Source organism: Eulemur rufifrons, chromosome 10, assembly GCF_041146395.1.
Source record: "Eulemur rufifrons isolate Redbay chromosome 10, OSU_ERuf_1, whole genome shotgun sequence".
NCBI lineage: Eukaryota > Metazoa > Chordata > Mammalia > Primates > Lemuridae > Eulemur > Eulemur rufifrons.
Window position 1 is genome coordinate 17,737,419 of NC_090992.1, and position 21,213 is coordinate 17,758,631.

A 21,213-nucleotide genomic window follows, 5' to 3' on the forward strand; every position below is an offset into this window, starting at 1 on the left:
CCAGGAAGCATTTACGGTTGATTAATTTACAGGTGACTTCACTTGTAACAAACTTGATTTATTTAACATAAGAAATCCATACTGTTAAACAGCTAGTGACTGCTTTCCAACTAAACTTTCCAGGTGTGTAACTGAATTATGCTTTTTTATAGAGGGTTTTTCAATTTTCCCCATATATGTTATGTGAGCGTGTGTGACACACAGTCATGCATCACTTAACAACAGGGATACATTCTGAGAAATACATTCGTAGGTGGTGATTTTGTCATTGTGCAAACATCACAGAGTGCACTTAGACAAACGTAGATGGCAGAGCCTGCTACACCCCCAGTCTGTACGGTATGGTCCATTGCTGCTAGGCTGCAAACCTGGATTGTGTGGTGTTGACTGAATACTGCAGGCAACTGCAACACAATGGTGAATACTTGTGTATCTAAACATAGAAAAGCTACAGGAAATATACTTTATGAAAGCTAAAACATGGTACACATGCAGAGGGCACTTTACCAGGAATGGAACTTTTCAGGGCTGGAAGTTGCTCTGGCTGAGTCAGTGAGTGAGTGGTGAGTCAATGTGAAGGCCTAGGGCATTACCCTACACTCTTGTAGACTTTGTAAACACTGTACACTTACACTACATTGAATTTGTTTTAAAAAAGTAATTGTGCTATAACGTCATGACGACTATGTCACTAGGTGACAGGAATTTTTCAGTTCCATTACAATCTTATGGGACCACAGTCATATATTGTGTCAAGTGTTGACTGAAATGTCCTTACGCACAGCATGACTGTATTTAATTTATAGACCTCATTCAAATTTGTCAATTGCTGCACTAATATTCCTTACAGTAAAAGAAAAAAGGGTTTTTGCCTATATACTTTTAAAAAATCTTGAAAATGTGTATAACTTTTGTAATTTTAAAAACAATGAAAAAGAGGAAAATGTGCAACTACTGCCGCCAAAGAGATAAAAAGAAATTGCTTCGGCCAGCGTGGAACTCTATCCCTGGAGGTCGAGTCCCTGGGCTGGTGTCCAGGAGTATAGATCTCTGCTGTTCTCTACGGCCGAACAACAGCATCAAAGCCAGGCTGTCCCACAGATGAGGACTTGAACCTGGGCTCACCCCTGCCATGCCTGCTGTTCTAGGGCCACCAAAATGGCTAGTCCCTAACACGACACCACTGAGAGGCAGATAGCAAGGAAACAGTAATTAAGGTTTCTAACTTTACCCACAGGTTGGGTATCCTTACGCTGAGAAGTTCAGAGACCTCAAGGAGACAATATTGCACAGTAGAGCTGGTCAGTCCCGGGTTTGAATCTTGGCTCTGATGAACTGACAGCTGTGTGCCTTTGGGTTAAATGCCGCCCTCTCTGAGTCTGTCTACTCATCTGTATAATGGAGGTGCTTCTGAGGATTAAACCAATGGCACGTTGTACCTGACTTGTAGGTGCTTCCACATCTTTCTATCCTCTCTGTGGCAGTGCCACCCAAAATCAGCTGTAACTTCTTTTGTTAGATGTGGAGGGTAAATTTATGATGGTCTATTTGAAAATATAGGCTACCTAGTATAGGCACTAAAGAAGGCCAGGAGGTGCCGTGGGCCTTAATGAAATAGGCATTTTCCAGAGCAGCTGAAAGCAATACACAACGAAGGGTCGGTACGTCCACAGATAGGGGGAGGGCAGTGCAGGTCACATGTGTTAAGATATGACGGCCAGAGAAAACGAAGTCACAAGTTCATTCACTCCAAATTGCTGGTGTTGATGTGTGCTCCAGCTCTGTGGTCCCCAGCCCCCAGGCCACGGACAGGTACTGTCAGGAACCAGGACGCACAGGGAGGTGAGCAGGGGGTGAGTGAGCGAAGCTTCATCTGTATTTTCAGCTGCTCCCCATCGCTCCAATCACTGTCTGAGCTCTGCCTTCTGTCAGATCAGTGGCTATATTAGATTCTCATAGGAGCATGAACCCCACTGTAAATTGCACACGTGAGGGATCTAGGTTGTGGCTCCTTATGAGACTCTGATGCCCGATGATCTGAGGTGGAGCTGAGGTGGTGATGCTAGCGCTGGGGAGCAGCTGCAAATACAGATTATCATTGGCAGAGACGTTTGGCTGCACAATACATGTAATGCACTTGAATCATCCTGAAACCATTTCCTCCTGCCCGGTCTGTGGAAAAATTGTCTTCCATGAAACTGGTCCCTGGTGCCAAAAAGGTTGGGGACCGCTGCTCTAGCTGCTTCTCATGTGAGCAACTCTGTGCAGCCTGCTCTAGTGAAAAGCAACCAGATTGTATTGATTTGACAATGATCAATGAATGTCCTAAGCAATGTTGGGTGTATTCATACTTTCATGCAATGAATATTTATCAAGCATCTACTCCACTACTAGGTGATCTCTGGTCAACACCAGAGCTGGGGTATATGTCATATTCTCATCATCCCTTATCCAGGCAGTGTACAGCCCAGGGTCCTATGGCCTCAGTTTGGGATTGAATTTGGGGCATCAGGAGAAGACACATAAATGGCATCCTGTGTTCATTCTGTGAAAGCCTGGCCAGTATGGTTGGGTGCCGGGCAATGCCGGACATGGCATCCTGGCACGCAGGACCAAGTCCAGCCCACATCTCCCAGAGCCGGGGTTTCCATGGCAAACGTTTCTGTCTATCCATGAGCTGCACAATGAAAAGTGGAGATGATCATTTTGCCCTGAGAAGCAGATCCTTAAGACACAATGGTTCATCTCTAGCTTAAAGATGAGATTTCTGAGCTTTTAGAGGCAACACTCTAAAGATCAATTTTACAGGACAGTCCAACTCTGTAACTCCATGGAAGATTGCTCATGCAAATGTGAAAGTATTGCCTATTTCTGAAACAGGTACCTAAAATTTCAACCAGTTAAATAAGATGGATGTCGGGCAAAACGACAGCCTTCCATATCCACATTAGGGGCTAATCATTTCAGAAAATGTTGCCATAATTCATTTATGGAAACAGCAAAACTATTCCCCAAACAAGTGATAAAGGGAATGGACTCATAGTCATATCGGGGAAATGAAACCTCATATTAATACTTTCTAACTCAACCGAACTCCGGAGGCCTCAGCATAAATCTGCCTTGCAGATTATCCTGCCTCACATATTTTTATCTATTGCAAATAAAGTTGAATCCAGAATATTGCCACAGTCATTACACCTCGTTTCCATTTATTTGGGAATCAGGACAACCATCTGAGGGTTCTGTTTAACCAACAGATAAGTGAAAAGATTCTTCTAAGGACCTTAGAGGCACTGACCAAGAACATAGCTCATCCGAGACAGCGGCAGCTCCGCAGCTCTCCCCTGCTGGTGGCTGCTATGCTGCAGGGACAGAGCACCATCCCGAAGTCACTGCACCTGTGACGGTGTTCACGTCATCACACAGCAATGATGCTTTTTATAAAATCCTTCAGCTCTTGGGACTATACGTGGCCTTTGCATCTTTTGAAACCTCAATTTGTTGCCTTAGATAAAAACAGTCAACTCTTTGCCACTAGGAGTGTTAACAAATATTTATAGCTCTGTTCGGGTGAACTTGCTTCTACATTAATACGTAGTTTAGTTTACTAATAATGTTGATAGTAGCTACAATGTATTGAGTGGTTATTACTAGCCACATCATCTCCTGGTACCTTTATAATTTTTCCCATTTTTCAGATGAAAAGACTGAGGTTCATGGAAGGTAAGTGACTTGCCTAGGGTCACACAGCTCTTTAGTGGTGGATCTGGGATCAAAAGCCACGTTTGATGAATTCTGAAACCCACATATCTAACCACTATGCTGACTGCATTTCAGATCCTGTGCTATGCACAGTCGTCCCTTGCAGTCCGCAGGGGATGGGTTCCAGGACCCCTGTGGATACCAAGATGTGTGGGTGCTCAAGTCCTTTATATAAAATGGTACAGTGTTTGCTTATAACCTATGCATATCCTCCCATATATTTTAAATCATCTCTGGATTACTTATAGTACCTAATACAATGTACATGCTATGTAAATAATGTTTATACTGTATTGATTTTTATTGTTTTTTTCCCCCAAATATTTTACTTACTTACTTTCTTTCTTTTTTTTTTTTTTTTTTGAGACAGAGTCTCACTCTGTTGCCCAGGCTAGAGTGCCATGGCATCAGCCTAGCTCACAGCAACCTCAAACTCCTGTGCTCAAGCAATCCTCCTGCCTCAGCCTCCCGAGTAGCTGGGACTACAGGCATGCGCCACCATGCCCGGCTAATTTTTCTATATATATTTTTAGTTGTCCATATAATTTCTTTCTATTTTTAGTAGAGACGGGGTCTCGCTCTTGCTCAGGCTGGTCTCGAACTTCTGAGCTCAAACAATCTGTCCACCTCGGCCTCCCAGAGTGCTAGGATTACAGGCGTGAGCCACTGCGCCCGGCTCCCAAATATTTTCACCCTGAGTTTGGCTGAGTCTGTGGATGTGAAACCTGTGGCTACGAAGGGCTGACTGTACATAGGATACACAGAGGGAAGTATTCAGAGAGCGGAGCCCAGATCTCTGGGTGTACCAGTTAACTCTGAGAGTGTGGCAAGTGCAGAGGGGGGCATATTGGATCTCTTTATCAAAGCCCATGTAAAGCCACCATGACGCTGTGTGCAACGGAAACCATGCAACTTAGAATGGGGCTGTGGGTGGCCATCAGATGCAAAACTCCACCAATGTGGTAGACATAAGTGGCAGCCATCTGTAACAATGCAGAATAACATGGCCTCCAAAATGAGGGAGTTGCTGTGTCGGTGGTAGGTAGGTTGGTGTATTTGCCAGCAGACATGCAGTAATGGGATGTTTGGCTCAAATATAATGACCCTTAGCCCTTCTGGGAACTTCACCGACTTTGGAAAAGCCCCATGTAGGGAAGTGATCATTCTGAAACCCTGGGCTGTGTTCATTGAGAGGCTGATGAGAGCCAGAGGAAGAATTTACCAACCTCCCTGCTAATCTGGCTCCTACTACCATGCATTAAGCCAACTAGTAAAAATCATTATGAAGTTTTTGCTGAAAGGGCAAGTGTAGAAAAACATGTTTCTAAACAGAATAACAGTCTTTGCCATTTTTTTCCAACTTGCATACCATCTGGAAATTCTGATTTTTTTTTTCAAAGGGTAGGAAAGAAATGTGCTCCAGGCACAAATAAATGTTTACAGCTGAGTTATAAACCGAGAATGGTAGGGCTTAAAACAGACAGGCTGGCAGTGATGGAACTCAAGCTGCAATGAGACAAGTAGGCTGTGGGGAGGAGGCCAGCTTGTTTGACATACCGGCCTTTCGAATAGGAAGTCCTGCTTCCCACTGACCTCATCAAGCAAATGTTTGGGAAGAAATTCTAATCTGGGTTTTTTTTTTAATCTTTAGAAGGTAAAGGAAAAAGGTAAAGTCGTATTACTGTCTATCATGACATTCTGAAGGCAGTCTTCGCCTTTGGAAAATACAGCATCCCCTAAGAAGTGGAAGGATGTTTGTTAAATGGACCAGCTGAGAGGTGGAATGATGACATCAGTGACAATAACCGAGATTCGTTAATCACTTGTTAAGTGCCTGATACTACATGCAATGTTTTACAAGGGTTATCTCATTTATGCTGGACAGCAAGCTTATAAAGGACTTCCTTTTCACAGATGAGGAATTAGAAGCTGAGAGAGGATAAATGACCTGCTCATGGTCATGCAGTTGCTAAATGATGGAGTTGGTGTTTGTATCCAGACCAGCTCCAGAATCCTATATTACAGACAATGTCTTAATGCAAAGCTACCGAGAATATATTATAACCAGTGCTTGGTCAAGAAGGAAAAACTGATGTATTGGGAGTTTGGTCTTTCTCTCTGGTCTCCTAAAATTCGGGTAGTTAGAGAAAAAGTTCTAGAAAAGTAGAAATGGGTTTGGGAATGATCTAGAGTAATCATAAAACTTTTGTTGTTGTTGCTGTTAAGGGCCAGATTGTGAATATTTTAGGCTTTGTGGGCCATGTAGTCTCTGTTGCAACTACTCAACTCCACCATTGTATTCTGAGAGCAGCCACAGACAACAGGCAAGTGAATAGGCATGGCTGTGCTCTAATAAAACTTTATTTACAATAACTGGCAGCTGGCCAGATTTGGTCCATGAGATGTAGTTTGCTGACCCTTGATAGAGAGGACACCTTGAATTTAAAATGAGTGATAGGTTTTAAGAATGATCCAAGCAATTCTACTTGGGAGTTTATTCTTTCTTAAAATTTATGCACAAATTGGGTGCATACAATGTGCCTTTGCAATTCCTTGTATACCCTGTCTCTGGGCCTAGCCAGTCAAACTGGCTTCCCTTATGTTATCCGACCAGGTCAGAATACCATATTGAATCTTCATTCTCAAGGCTTATCTAATCCCAGATCTATAGAAAAAGTGCCCCATGCCTTTGTAATGAAGATATATGAGTTCATTCCTTTGAACATAGAAATACACACAAGATGGTGAGTGATTCTGGCAGGCTGTGTGCTCCCTCTTCTTTTTGTGAAACCCAACAACCGTCCACGTTAAGGTTTAATTGAAGGAGAGTGGGGAAAAAAAAAAAACCCTGGACAACAACAAATGGAAAAGGGAAAGGAAGACAAAGCCCAAAGAACACACACTCCCAACTAATTAATCAAGTGCTTTGTTTCCACTAACATATCAGAGTGTGTAGGCTGCCCTGTCTATTAGATTCGTTTCCAAACCTGAAGAGTGTAAATACTCCTAAAGACCAGGTAATGAAATCTCTATTGATGGGCTACCTTAGATGGGACTCGCATGCCTGTGTTTTGCTTACATTTTAATTTGCTCCTGTTGGATACTCACCCAGTAATTGCTTAATAAGATTAACCTCCTTGGCAATGTGTTGTGTATCTTGATTAAAACATTATTGGAGTGAAAGATTATTGTATACTGCAAAAAAATGGAGGGGGTGTTATTTAATTAACTTATTGCCAATATATCTTGATTGTCTCTTTGAAACACTGGAAAAGTAGTCGATTGGAATTGATTCGGGTTGTCTAAATGTATAGAATTGGGTGGAGGGGAGCTGGGAGGTCACTGGGCACAGAAATTCAAACTCAAGGTCACTTTGGACAAAAGAGATAGGTGTGTAGGAGAAAACTGCAGCCTTTCTAGTCATTGTATAAGTCATGCTTTAAAATAACTTAGGAAGAGATCTGATTATCTTCAGTCATCTGCTGAGTACCATTTCGGTGTTCAGAAAGGAAGTGTTTTGAGTTTTATTTCATCTTTAAGCAACTTTAAATTTTCACACTTTTCTGTAAGTATCCTATTGACAAAATTCATTGGACAGTGATTTGGCAAACATTTTGTCTGTCTTATAACTCATTTGGAAAATATCTGAACTTGCGATGCTATGCGACTCACACGATATTTCCAAAAACATGTTGCACACGAGGGAAAAATTTCTGGTCTTTCCAAAGACACAATGGAAAGTGTTTCTTCATTTGTTAATTTACAGACACGTCCTCTTAGGACTTATTCTCCAGGCGAAAGTTTTCTTCTGCCTCCTGCCTAGGCTGGTGCGGGATGCAAAAGCGTGGTGGGGAATGGAGCTTAATCACAAATGGGAGGGGATCTGATCTTTACCGATGGGGACCAGGGCAGGCCAGTGATTCCCATGTGTGAAGGACATGATTTAAAAAGCATTTGTATATAACATGTAACCAATGTATACACACATAAAATATATCCCTGAGCCCGCTGACAGAATATGCATATTCACTTCAAATGTGCATTCTGCATTCTCCTGAAGGGGTGGGGTGCTGACTTGTAGATTAAAGGACACTCATGGATACAACATATCAGAGACTCCCTAAAGCAGGTTTTCCAAAGGCGGCACCGTTGTCATTTTGGACAGAGATAATTCTTCATCAGAGGGGGCTGATCTATGTATTGTAGGATTTTCACAGCATCTCTGACCTCTACCCATTAGATGCCAGTCACACCCACTTCCAGTTGTGACAATCAAAAACGTCTTCAGACATTGCCAAATGCCCAGGCTAAGAATCACCGCCTTAGAGAAAACTGAAAGAGTGGATGCGGTCAGGAACTGGAGGTGAACAGATTTCAAACCTGAGGCTAATAAATTTGGCTCTGGGCTTTTTGGTCAGTTAAGGCAAAATGTACTTTTCATATTTCGGTCTAGTTTTACTTACCCAGTAATGGAAAGCATATAATTTCATCCTCAGATAAAACTTTTTCATGCTTACTTAAAGGTAATTTAGTACTATGATCATGACAGATGAGTAGAGCGATTCTTAAAGACGGGATAAAAAGACAAAAAAGTCATACTCGAAGCATTAGGACAGCTCTGGGGAGAATAATTTAAGCAGCATTAGCATCTCAGGATGACTAATGTACATCTCTGAGGGCGGATGAATTCCAGAATCTTCTCTCTGGAAAATGACTGATCTAAGGAAAACCCCAGCATCCTGCCCAAAGATGCACAGGGAATCCGAGTTCAAATTTGTACCTGCTCACTTGTTTGCTTTTGGATAAGTTTCTAGAACATTCTGGGCCTCAGAATCTCAGAGATAAATTCCGTTAGAGTTGCTGAAGTTACACAATGCTATGCCTGGCACAGAATAGCTACCTAAGAAATGCTGCTTCCTTTTATCTTCTTTGAAATATCCCTGTGGGGTAGTTTGAGAAGTGTGGGGCTGAACTGGCTGTATATGCTAAGAGGCAGGGTGGAAGACCGCGTGTTTGGAGAAACCCTTCAATACAATCTCTCCCGTTTGCGACTTCCATCCTGAAGTGAGCACACCCTGCCATGTGCCAGCCTGGCTAACTGTGCCATTGGCTGTGCTTGTCGTTTAATTGCTCCATGTCCCCACCTCCCCACAGTTCTGTTTTCTCTCCCCCTTCTTAGCACCTTGTTAGCACTTATTTCTTTTTCCTGCAAGTATACAGTTGCCTGATTGCTTCAATAAACATTTCTATTGTCCCCTTCACTGTTCCGAGAAGAGAAGCTTTGTTGCCGAGTTGTCAAAACTCCTTTCTATTCCCCCTGAAAGCAGAACAGCTCCACAGCTCTGAGCCTTTCTCTTTCATGCCAAGCCAGGCACGCTCCCTCCCCAGGGAGGCTGGATCTCTCCTCCTGGGAGAGGGACCCAGTCTAGTGGCATGTGCTGCCTGCTGCTCTCTGCCTTCTGATTAGGCAGGACTTTCTCCTGCTGCTGCTGCTGCTGCCGCTCCAGCTGCTGCTGTTGCTGCCGTGGCTGCTGCTTCTGCCCAGGCCCTGGGATGCTTTCAAGTAGCTCAAGACGGTGCCAGTTGCTGCAGATAGCATAGGTATGCACATTGCTCCGAGCAGGCCCCGTGCCAGCTCCGAGTGATCCAGCCAAACACAGCTAACAGACAGGAACAGCAAACAGCTTTTAACGGGGGCACCTAAGAAAGGCAACGATTTTTTTCCCCCTTTCTTTTTCTTTTTGCATACCTTCCAAGATTTGGATTAGAAAGCCTGAACCAGCTGGTGAGAGCTCTGAATTTTCCTGTGACCTCAAGAGGGCAAGCAGCAGCTGTAACCTCACCTTTGCCTCCAGATGGCATTGTTGCCACATCATCGTTTCCTGGTAAGCCGGTCCTTATCCCATTGTTAAAGGTGTGTCCATCTGCCGGCTGGAGTTGCCAATTGAGTCCGAGCAGATGCATTGCTGCAGGAGAGACAAAGTAATGAAAATATGAATAGATAATTCAGCAATGCAAATGTCAAGGGGGAGGGCCAGGTGCCTTTTTCCAAGAGATTGCCTTTTAAGGAAGCTGCAGTTCAAAAAAGGCTTGCCCCAGGCCGCAGGGATTAGCTAAATACAGAAAGGCTGTGGATCTGGGTGGTGAGGTCTCCTCCTTTAGTGCTTCTGCTCAAAGTCTTAGGGGGAGATCTCTCCTGGTGGGTGGAGGAGGGAGGAGAAAACTTTGCCCAGCTCTTCCAAATGGTGCCACCGCAGAGGGGAAAGGGCCCCCCTAGAATCAGGGAACAGAGGAGAGGACTGCTCCATCACATCCATCCTTTCCCGCACTCTGGACACAGCTGCTTTCAGACAGCGGGTCCAGGGGCACTGGCAAGATGGGTTTCCCCAAACTACGCACTCAAAATGTCAATCAGCTTCAAAGGCGGCTACCCAAAGGGTACCTGCCTGTTGGTCTACTCTACCTGCTTTGCAATATCAGCGCAGCTAGGGTATCTGCAGTGCTATGGGCCCATTGTAAAGCCTACCTCCCTGACTATTTCAGACTCTAAAAATGTCTTTCCTTCCCACCCCTCTTCATGATAAGTGGATACCTTTTAGCACATTGTGGAAAAGCTTAGGGTGGGAGTAGTGGTAGTGGAATGGTGTCCTTTCCTGAAAATATTATTAATACTGTTCCTTCTCTCTCTCTCTGTCTCTGCCTCTCACTTTACCAGAGACATATACTAAAATTGGAACGATACAGAGAAGATTAGCATGGCCCCTGCGCAAGGATGACACGCAAATCCGTGAAGCGTTCCATATAAAAAAAAAAAAAAAAAAGAAAGGAATGAGACAAGGAGTTCTGACGCACTGCCTCTTCCTTGCTAAGGAAGCGAGCATATCTGCAGAAGTCTTTACCTCCGTGTGCACCTCAAAGCTCCCAACAAACTTGTGGTCTTCCTTGTCACTCTGCCTGTGCCAACTGCCCACACGGGATTAGCAAACTCAACACATACTTATTCCTGATGGCTCTCGTCTTTACGAAGTGCAACAAAAGGCAAACCCCAACACCTGTATTCTTACAAAGCCCTTATGTCAGAAATGCTCCATTTGCGAATAAATAAGGAATTCATTGCCTTGCACGTTTCCCGTCCAAACAATACCCGGGCCACGTCTGGCATTGCAAGTGGACACAGGTCGACGCCGTCGCTGCGTTTCCGTCACCGCAGGAGAGAAAGGGCTGTTGACAGGGAAAGGTTTGGAGTTTGACGCGGGGATGGGAGAAACAATTAACCACAGGAAACACAATTAACAATGCTTAGGAAATTGTTCACACAGCAATTAATTCTGCATGCTTACTACCACTTAAAGTCAGGCTGCGTTCTATTCGGGTTAAAAACCCATCTTCAAACCGTGCGACTCAGACGGATGGCTGCAGATGGAGGTGGCGAGGTGGCCCCGTGTGTGTTTGTGCTTCCCACGCACACTCTCCTCCACCCTAGACCCGTGGCTCCCTTCTATACCTTCCTCTGACGGAGGGGGCCCACAGTCGCGACTTCCCGAGATGATAAACACTCATAAGCATAAGTGACATTTCCTGTACACTTTCTGTCAGGGTAACACCTAATTTTCTCCTGTAGTTTATCTGTTATATTTAGGTCACTTACTTGAAGAGACCAGATTCCACTGCCTCAAATAATGACATATTTTCACTGTACAGAGGTCAGGAAATGAGAACTAATCGTGGCGGCTTCGAGATAAGGATAGCTTCTGATTTGTAATTACCAGGTGAAGAGAGCCAAGGAATTAGCTATTTTTAAATGATTTTTTTCTTAAAAAATGTGATACTATTAGGTTAGCGGGGTTTGCCTCGAGCCAGCAGCTGTGGCGCTGGAGATTCTGTTCTTCCGAGGAGGGTCTCTCTGTGTTTTAAGACAGACGCCGACAGCTACTGCAGGTGCAGCCGAGGCCCACGCCTAACAAAGCTTTGATTTCTACGTCTGTGGTAGGAAGCGGTGGGTCCTGTCAGGCGAAGATGACAACCTCCCCAATGCCCCATGCATGTGAAAACTCTTGTCAAAACCGCTCTGCTCTTACAGTGCTCTGTCTTGTCACTCCAAGGTGCAGAACATATTGCAGCCGTCAGCTCTGGGGGAGCAGCAGGGAAACAATACCCCGACGTCACCGAACCTCACGGGGACATTCGTGCGACTGCGCTCCGTTTGCAAGCATGCCTTCCCACCTGACCCCCCCAACCCTTTTTTTGTTTTGGGTTCCGTGGCATCTCCTTATTAAAAGAAATGTATTCTGAAAGGAAGAAAACTACAGATGAGGTGAACAGAGTGAGGGTCAGAGCATACCAGTAACTTCTCAGCCAACTCCCAGCAGGGAAAAGAAAAAAAGAAAGCGAGATGGAGACGGGAGAAGGGGAAGAGCCAGATCTGCCGAGCGTGAGACCTGTCCTCCCAGCAGGAGCAATGCGACAAAAATGAAACTCAAGTTTGGGCATATTTTCTGTTGTTGCATTGAACGTTAAGTAAATAAGTGAGAATTATATCAGGGGTATAACCACCTTCTCTTGTTTTCTAGGGGTGTCTGAAATAGGTTTTTATTGGCACTTCTGGTTTTGTTTTTTCTCCCTTGATCAGCTATTCCTTCTCTCTTACTTGAGTAAGAAGATGAGACTATATCTTTGGCCTACAGGGAGGGACTACAGTGTCCTAAGGACGGAGACCCAGGGGACCTGTGAAGTAAATGAGCTTCCTGACTAATGAGAACCCATTTCTTATTCTGCCACTGATTTGCTCTATGGCTCGGGCTGATAAATCAGTCTCTCGATCAGTCTCTCCCTTCACCTTTTGTAAAGGTTTCCCTCTGCAGGTAGAATAACGTCTCCTCAAGGGCCAGGGAGAGGTTATGCATTTGCAACCCCCAGAAGGTCAGCCGGAGAGTCTTGAATATAAAAGGCACTCCCCCGATGTTTATTAGAATAGATAATGATACCTGTGGGCAGATTCAGGGGGCTGGATTGAAGGACATTATGCACTTCTAGATAAAAGAGGACACAGTGCCGAGGTGTCAAGGATGGAATGAAATGGTGCTGGTAGCCATGTGGACTCGTCTGCAAAGGGAAGGCTATTTTGATTATCAGTATATCCATACCTGCTGCCAATCATTGGACCTCTTCTATAGCCAGGTACCATAGCAGACATTCTACAGATACCTCAAGAGTCTCATCTTGGGCCAGGAGCAGCGGCTCATGCCAGTAATCCCAGCACTTTGGGAGGCCAAGGACGGAGGATCACAAGAGTCCAGGAGTGTGAGCTTGCGGTGAGCTATGATGATTGCACTGTAGCCCAGGCAACAGAGCAAGACCTTGTCTCCAAAAATCAAACCAAAAAAAGAGTCTTATTTTAAGACTCACAGGGAGGTACTACCCAAACCCCCATTTCACAGATGAGGAAACAGTTGACTGTGAAGTTTGACCACAGGGGGATTTCAGAATCAGAAGGGAATTACAGTGGGAGGTAGTTATCTGCTTCATACTTCGTAGTGATCCGGTTACCAATTCTATGGACAATAGAGTCCCCCCCCCACTGACCTTGACCTTGGCTGATACATTTATTCATAAGGAAAGTAGGAAATGCCATTTTTATACAACAGATCTGTGCATTCCTTTAAGTTTTACTGGGTTAGGATCCTTTCTGAAATCCAGCCAGAAAGAACTAGCATGTATTTTGGGCTACTATATTTGTTTCTATGAACAACAAAAAATAGCTCTTTAAACATTATGTCATAATACTTCCAATTTTAATCTACTCTCAGAGCCGACTTGGAAAGCCAAGAAACCTCAGAGTAGCCAGTTATTGCTGCTTCATATTAAGATTTCATGTAAATGCTGGACCCAGCAAGAGATCTTGGATGTACTGAGATGGTTCCCTCCCTGCCCGCCCCCCCGAATGCTCCAGCAGGTCACCCCAAAAGGCCTGGTTCAGACCATCTTAGGATCAAAAGTGAAATGAGTTTGGGAGGCCCTCCCTCTAACGTTACTCCCCCACCATGGACGGCCACAGTGCACAATTCATCATGATTTGACAGGCTCCGCTCCAGAGAGACCCTCGGATGAACACGGGGGCTCCTCGGGTCAGCAAGGATGGGACGGAGAAGGGCTCCAAGTGGAAGCTCGTGGAATCCAGGTGGCAGCTGGGAAACCAGCCACTGAAAACACAACAGGCAGCCAAACTCTGCACGTCTCCCTCTGGCTAATTGGAGAAAACTTTCATCAAGTGCTGACAAGGAGCTGAGGCGGGATGGCCGGACCACACACAGATCCCCGGTTTCGGGATTTCAGTAAGAATAATAAACAGCCCTACCTGGCCTATTAGGGTGTGATGTTTTCTTATAGAAGTTGCTGCCGTTTTTGTGCCAGATGGGCCCCAAAAGAAGTACTCAGAGGGAGCCAACAGCAAGAGCAAGGTCGTGGGTGGGGTTGGTTGCAGGCCACTGAGAATTCTCCAGCCACCACGGTGACAGGGAGATTCCAGGCCCGGGAAAGTGGCAGCTTGGAATGGGGGTTGTCTGAACTGGCAATCAGGGTATGTGTGGGCCCTGCTGGGTGCCACTTAGAACCTTCCATGTTCCCTGGCTGGCAGAGGACCAACCTGACAAGAGAGTCAATCAATATGTCAGCGATACTTCCCAGCGAGCGGCTCAGCCCCTGCTTGTCAAAGAGGGCAAACATGGAGGCCACGGCTGCTCTGTGTTTGCTGAGCAGGCCCCCAGGAGCAGGGGTATCTTTAAAGATCAGGCTTGTCGATACATAACCCGAGGAGGAGATTGGGCTTTCCCTTTGAAAATGGAAGACCTCGGGCCAGGCAGAGCTTAGGGAGCGGGAGGAGGGAGCCAAGCCTGCTGGGTCTTGGGGCTCAGCGTGCCGTCAGATTCACGAGGGCCTTGGAGACGATGGCAACGCTCGTTCAGAGACCAAGTAGGACGACGGGAAGGGTCAGGGCTGGGTCTCCCTGCCTTTGCACCAGCCAATTAAGTCAACAGTGCCAGGGCTCCTGTGGGAAATGCAGCCAATTCCAAAAGTGCCACCGCCGAGAGGAGAGAACCACAGTGGAATAATCAGGGCTAACATGCGCAACTGCTAACCGTGAGCTTGCACAGGCAGCCGTAAAGGCCCCTTCGCAATCAGCGGTGAAAATCAACACATGCAAACGAGTCTCCTCAATGATGCCGGTGACATTTGTTCTGACAGTGTGCCGTGTATCGGGCTAATTACTTTAAAGGCAGCGTTTATTCATTTTACATCATTCGGCAAATATTTATTGAGCACCCACTGTGTGTTAGGGGTGTCCTAGGTACCAGGAACAAAGCAGTTAATAAAAAATCTTTGCTGTCATGGAACTTAAATTCTAGTGGGAGATGAAACATGTAAGTGAAAAGCAGTAATAGGGGGCGGAGAATTGAAAGTAATTTTTTTTCCTCTCTAGCATAGATTGGTCAAGGATGGCATCTGTGATAGGGACCATTTGAGCAAAGACCTAAAGGAAGTAGGAAAGCAGTTCCTGCTGACGTCTGGGGAAGAGCGTTCCAAGTTGGAGTGGAGTTAGCAGGAAAGGAGAATGGAGGATGGAGGGTGGGCAGAGTGGTGGGAGTGGGCACCTTTGGGGGACCTTTGCCTTTTGTTGGGTGAGATGGGATGACACTGGAGGATTTTGAGGAGGTTGAAAGTTCATTTTTCCCCCATTCTTACCCCATGCGGTGGTAATATAATCCAGATTTTATGGATAAATTAGGCCTACAGAGGTTAAGTGACTTTCCCAAGGCCACACAGCCAGTAAATGGGAAATCTGGGATTTGGACCCAGACACGGGTCAGAGTCAGCACTCGGAACTCCCATGTTGTCCTGCTAAGAACTCACTCGGAGTCCTCACTGGAGGATGTCAGCCATTCAAGTTTTCCAAGTGAACCGCTACTCAGCCAAGACGGAACAGAGCAGGGAGGCTACAGAATTACTCACTAAATATTGTCCGGGCTCACTCAGGAATAGCCACTTCCCTTTGTGAGCAGTCATTAGCCTCGATGAATATACCCGTGGTCAACACCCAGTTTGTTATTTAACTTCAAAGAACCACCATTGTCAATATAAAATAAATCTGCTTGGCAACTTCAATTGCTAGCCAGGCTGGCCAACAATCAATACATTTGGCAACATTTTCCTTGGTCAGTTTGCTCATCGTCTTTTGGGGATGCAGCTGAGCACACTGCTTCCTCCTCAAGAGGAGGGGCCCATTGCAAAGTATCCACGACATCCTTTTTAGGGATGCTGTCAGTGCCAAAATTACCTTCTGCCTAGGAGAAGAGATGCCAACAGGACCATGAGGGATCACATTCTTGGAAATACCTTAAGACTTAAAAGGAGTTTAAAAATTTAAGTCTTAAAGGGTTATCCCCTTCCCCCCCAAAAAATCCCTTTCTAGCCTTGGTGAAGTGAATTCTCTGATTTTTTTTTCCCAGACAGTGTTGCAATACACTGAATGGAATGAATTTTCAAAGCACTGCATGGAAGTTACACCCACAAATCCCTTTACCAGTAATGGGATTTGTGCATCTATCTCCCAAGAATGCTCTGAAAACTTACCAGCCTCTGTCCAACTTCCAGCTTGCAGCTTCTAAACGGTGGCAAAGCTCAGAGCCCAGGAATTACAGAGAAGAAGAAGGATGAGGGTAGGGAGGTAAAGAGGATCCTAGAAGCCCTGCAGGACCTCCTGGAATGAAATTTGCCTGCACCTGCATCCCTCCAGGTGCTCCCCTCTTCCAGCCACAGTCCTAAAATGGTCCTCGGCAGGGATTTTGTCTTCTGCCTTCCTAATTCTAGTCTCCCACAAAAGTAGGGAGGCTTTCTGTCCCCTCTTGCATATCTGCCGTGAGAACAAGGTGACAGTTGCATGCGGCAGCTCTGGGCCCCGGGAGCAGTGTATTCCTGAGACAAGAAGAATCCACACGGAAGGACCAGCACATTAATCTATCCTCATGACAGGCTCAGGATGGGACAGCGAGTGGGAGGTGGCAAAATATTAATCAATAGCTGTGTTTGGAGGAAACAAATGTGGCTCCTTGCAGCTTCAGGGTGCGTGGGGGACCTTGACGGGTGTCATCCCTACCCCGTCCCCTTGAACCTGCTGCTGCAGGTGCACGGCAGGTGGCTGCTGTTGACATTGTGCGTGTGTGGTGTCTTGTGTGCTGAGGTGACCTCTAACCACACCCCTTTGCTCTCAGCGTCACCGGGCAGATCAATACTGAAGACAGACACACGTGCCCACAGCCACTTTCTTTTCCTTGGGCGGAGTGTCCAGGAATGTGCCCGACTGGCGACACCGGTCAGGTCTCCATTGTCCACAGAGCCGGCTCATCCTCATGCAGATAAACACACGCCTGGAGCCATTAGCCGCCCGGGTGCCATTTCCCACCCCAGACCACCCCGTTCTCGCTGCAATTTTTTCCTGGGAAAGAAATAAAAGCCCTTTCTTTCTCCAAGAAAAGGCCCATGTGATCAAAATACCTTTAGAGAATGATAATATCGGTAGGTTTTATTCACCAAATAAATCATGGTCTGGGATTTTAAGTGCTTTTTTGATAACAAAACACATCCCCACATATACACCTAGGTGCATCTTTCTCCCCCCTGAGCTTGTCATTCGGTGTTGACAACCCGAGGAATATCTGTGTTTCTTTAAAGAACAGCAACCAGCAGCCCTGATAAAGAGGGGGCCTGTCCGCAAGACCACCAACTACAAAGGAAAGGCGACGCGGGCTGCACGTGGCACGTGGCCACGGGAACCCTAGGAAGCAGACATTATGAATGTTTTAGAGGATAAGATGTCGTATCGATCGCGAGATGTGCAGTGTGTGCTGGAACAAAGAGGGAGAACTCTCCCATGAAAAATAGCCTTCTGCAAGAAGGGGTGGCGAGGGGGTCAGGAATGTGCCAATTAGGGCGTCTGCGACACTCTGTTCTGAGGGCGTGCTGCCTCCCTCAGCCGCAGCCAGCAAGGGGAGGGAGGGGAAGGGCTCATTTCTCTTCCCGAGTCCCTAACACCCCCCAACACACTGCGCCCAGTGAACCCTCTTTTCTGAACCCCGGAGCCCGGAGCCCACAGCCAGGCAGCCTGACCCTGGGCAGAAAGGCCAGGAGGGGCCTCAGGAATCAAGAGAACACGGAACTACCTCCCTTCCTGGGTCCCTGGGATATGCCAGGTTCATGCCTATCAGGGTTCAAATTCCTGCACTACAACTCATAAGCAGATGACCCTGGGCAAACAAAACATATTTACCTCTCTGAGCTTCACTTTCCTTAGCTGTAATAAAAACTAACGTTTTGGAGAAGTACTGACTCAGTGTCAAGCACTATTCTAAGCCCTTTATACGCATTACCTCATTGACTCTTACAGTAAGCCTGGAGGTGAGCACTATTACTGTTCCCATTTTATAAAGGAAGGCAAAAGGCGCAGAGGTGTTGGCAGGGCTGAGAGGTGGGGCAGCTGGTTTTAGAGCCAAGCACGTACTCTTAGCCACATTTTCTTGCCCTGAAATTATTAATGTAACTCTATAGGGAGAGGGACGATCAAACTGTCTCAGTCTGTGTTGCTATAAAGGAATACCTGAGGCTGGGTAATTTATAAAGAAAAGAGGTTATTTGGCTCAGAGTTCTGCAGGCTGTGCAAGAAGCATGGTGCCAGCACGCAAGAAGCTTCCACTCAGGGTGGAAGGTGAAGGGGAGACACATGTGCAGATTTCATGGTGAGAGAGGACGCAAGAGAGAGGAGGAGGTGCCAGGCTCTTTGCAACAGCCAGTTCTTGCGGGAACCAAGAGAGCTCATTCGCTCCCCTAAGAATGGCACCAAGACATTTATGAGGGATCTGCCCCCACGACACAACCCCTGTTACCAGGCCCCACCTCTAACACTGGGGATCATATTTCAACATGAGACTTGGCAGAGCCAAGCAAACCATATCCAAACCACAGCCCTGACCGGATAGGCTGTCGTGGGCACAAAGGAAGTGAGGATCTGGGGGATTGGGCACATGGGAGATGTTCCAGAAACGTCTCACTTCCTGCTGGGCTTTGGGTTGTTCTGACATTACAACAACGGCGATTTTGGCTAATTTTTATTGCGTGCTTAGCATGTGCCAGTCTCTGTGCTAAGCAGTTGTTACCAATTTCATGAGGTGTATGGATTGCTGTCCCATTTTGCAGATGAAGAAATGGAGGCTCAGAAAGCTGAAGAAACATGCAGGTGGTTAGTGGTGGAGGTGGGATTTGAACATGAACTATGTGACACGTAAGGCCCGAGCTCTCGAGCACCTCACTACCCACCTCACGCAGGACAACTGTCATCTCCACTCCAACCAACAGGGAAGACTGGGGTTATATTCATCTAGGGATTCTCCCATTTACCTGAACCCCCTTTTAGAGAGACCTCTATGGTTTCCTTTTCTGCATCTCATTAGAATGGTAGAGCAACTATTAAGATGCGTCTCAAAGGTCATCTGGTCCAGACCTTCGCTGTGTAAACAGATGGCAACCCTGGGCCCTGCTCAGGCGAAATGACTTGATGAAGGTCATGCAGCCAATGACTCACTGAGCCGGGATTTGAACCTTGGTCTCTTGACTCTGTCTAGCGCTCCCTGTGTTGTCCTCTTCCATCTCCTCAAAGAAAGACAGAGAATCCTGATGCTAGGTGTGACACAATGCCTTATGAAAGAGACAACGAGGGGACTTCAGAGAAGCCTCCTCCTCTTCCCTGCTTAAGATTTTTATTACTACTATTTGCAAGGTAGGGCCTGAGCAAAAATAACCTGTTAATAAAATTAGTCAATAATAGGGCCCTATGGTCTTTTCTGATCCTAAATTCATTAAATTGAGTTTCTATGACAAATTACTTCTGCAGAAGTTCATTCACAACCAGAATCTAAAATCCCCAGTTTTCTATTTCTACCTGGTCAGACGACGCCGTGGTCGATATAGACGCATTCCCTCCTGCATGTGAACTTGGTACTTTTTCGAGAGTGAGAAATGAGTTGAAGAAATAAGGATGTTGAGCAAATCCTGCATGTAATTCTCATCTCAATTTGGTCATTTGTTCAGCGAAGCCAAATTAGGCACACGGGGAGGCCGCCAGTGTCCTTTTCAATTTTTAATTTTTGACATGGTTAGCTCAAGGATTTTTTTTTTTTTTAACTCAGAAATAAAAAATCCTGTGTTAGCAAATTGGGCTTGATCTTTCTCTTAAATGGTTTTTAGTTAAGTAGATTTCACATGGCTAACCTGAAACATTTAAAACCTGATTCTGATGGAAAGGAACATCATGTTAAAAAAAAAAAAAAAAGAGTTCTGTCTCCCAGGGCCTGACTGGCAGTAGGGAATGAAAACCTGAGAAGTGAGGCAGTGTTGCTCACCTCTCTCATCCTTAATATCATCAACACAGTCAGCTTCTATTTTGTTTTTGGAGACAGAGTCTCGCTCTGTCACCCTGGCTAGAGTTCAGTGGCATCATCATAGCTCACTGCAACCTCAAACCCTTGGGCTCAGGTCATCCTCCTTCCTCAGCCTCCCAAGTGGCTGGGACTACAGGTGAGCACCATGACACTGGCTAAGTTTCTCTATTTTTAGTAGAGACAGGGTCTCACTGTTGCTCAGGCTGGTCTCGAACTCCTGAGCTCAAGCAATCCTCCCTCCTTGGCCTCCCAGAGTATTAGGGTTACAAGCGTGAGCCACTGCGCCCGGCCAACATGGTCAACTTTTTATGAGGAGAAAGCTAATCTAGGGAGGGGGGAAAAAAGGATAATTTCTTTTTGGAATATAAACTACTTGTACCTATAAAAAAGAACTACATTTTCAGCCGCAATTAGATAAATGACACAATTAGACTTATTTTGAGTTTCTGACAATTTACTTAATAGACTTAATTTCAAGGGTTTTATGTGACACTCAAGTCGCACACGTTTCTTTGGTGCTAAAGGCACACATTTCTCTCAACAGACAGCGGCACTGCAGACTGCGGTGGCGTTTTTGGCTTATACAAAGCATGGCAATGACGGCGGACAGACATTCGACCTGGTCAAACTGAACCCCCTCCTCCTGGGTTTTATTTCCCATCCCCCATCCCAACCCTACAGAAGACCCCAAGCCGGGCATAGCCCGGTACACCTCCAGGTGGGGGTGGCGTCTCCTCGAGTACCAGCCTGGGAGCGATCGCCCTCACTCACGTGTTCAGAGCTAAAGGAAGATGATCATGTTTGTAAAGGTCCCCACTTGTTTTCATTGCTTAGCTCTTTTAGGCTAAACTTTCTCAATGTATCTCCTATTAGTCTCCTTTGATTTCACTTTAGCTTTACGAGACACTCCTGAGGTAGGGATTAATCCCTGTTTTATAGATGAAGAGACCAGGGCTTGTTGTACCTA

General features: G+C 45.9%; 1 protein-coding gene and 1 non-coding gene across 12 annotated transcripts in view; one reads left to right on the plus strand and one right to left on the minus strand.

The window, feature by feature from the left end:
* The window catches only part of TENM2 (teneurin transmembrane protein 2), a 1,169,384-nt gene that overhangs the window by 174,630 nt on the left and 973,541 nt on the right, over positions 1-21,213 (minus strand). For 5 of the 11 annotated variants that reach the window (XM_069483875.1, XM_069483874.1, XM_069483870.1 and 2 more), the window contains 2 exons: positions 9,601-9,728; positions 4,662-4,674 (listed from right to left, as the gene is read on the minus strand). The exons of 2 other annotated variants lie outside the window; for them this stretch is intronic. In XM_069483875.1, coding sequence (XP_069339976.1) covers positions 4,662-4,674; positions 9,601-9,728 — 141 coding nt within the window. The remainder of the gene's footprint in view (positions 1-4,661; positions 4,675-9,600; positions 9,729-21,213) is intronic. 4 more of the 11 variants (XM_069483866.1, XM_069483867.1, XM_069483873.1 and 1 more) reach the window with 1 other exon arrangement.
* Positions 10,461-10,569, plus strand: LOC138393340 (U6 spliceosomal RNA). The gene has a single exon (XR_011235160.1). It is a non-coding gene; the product is annotated as a U6 spliceosomal RNA (small nuclear RNA).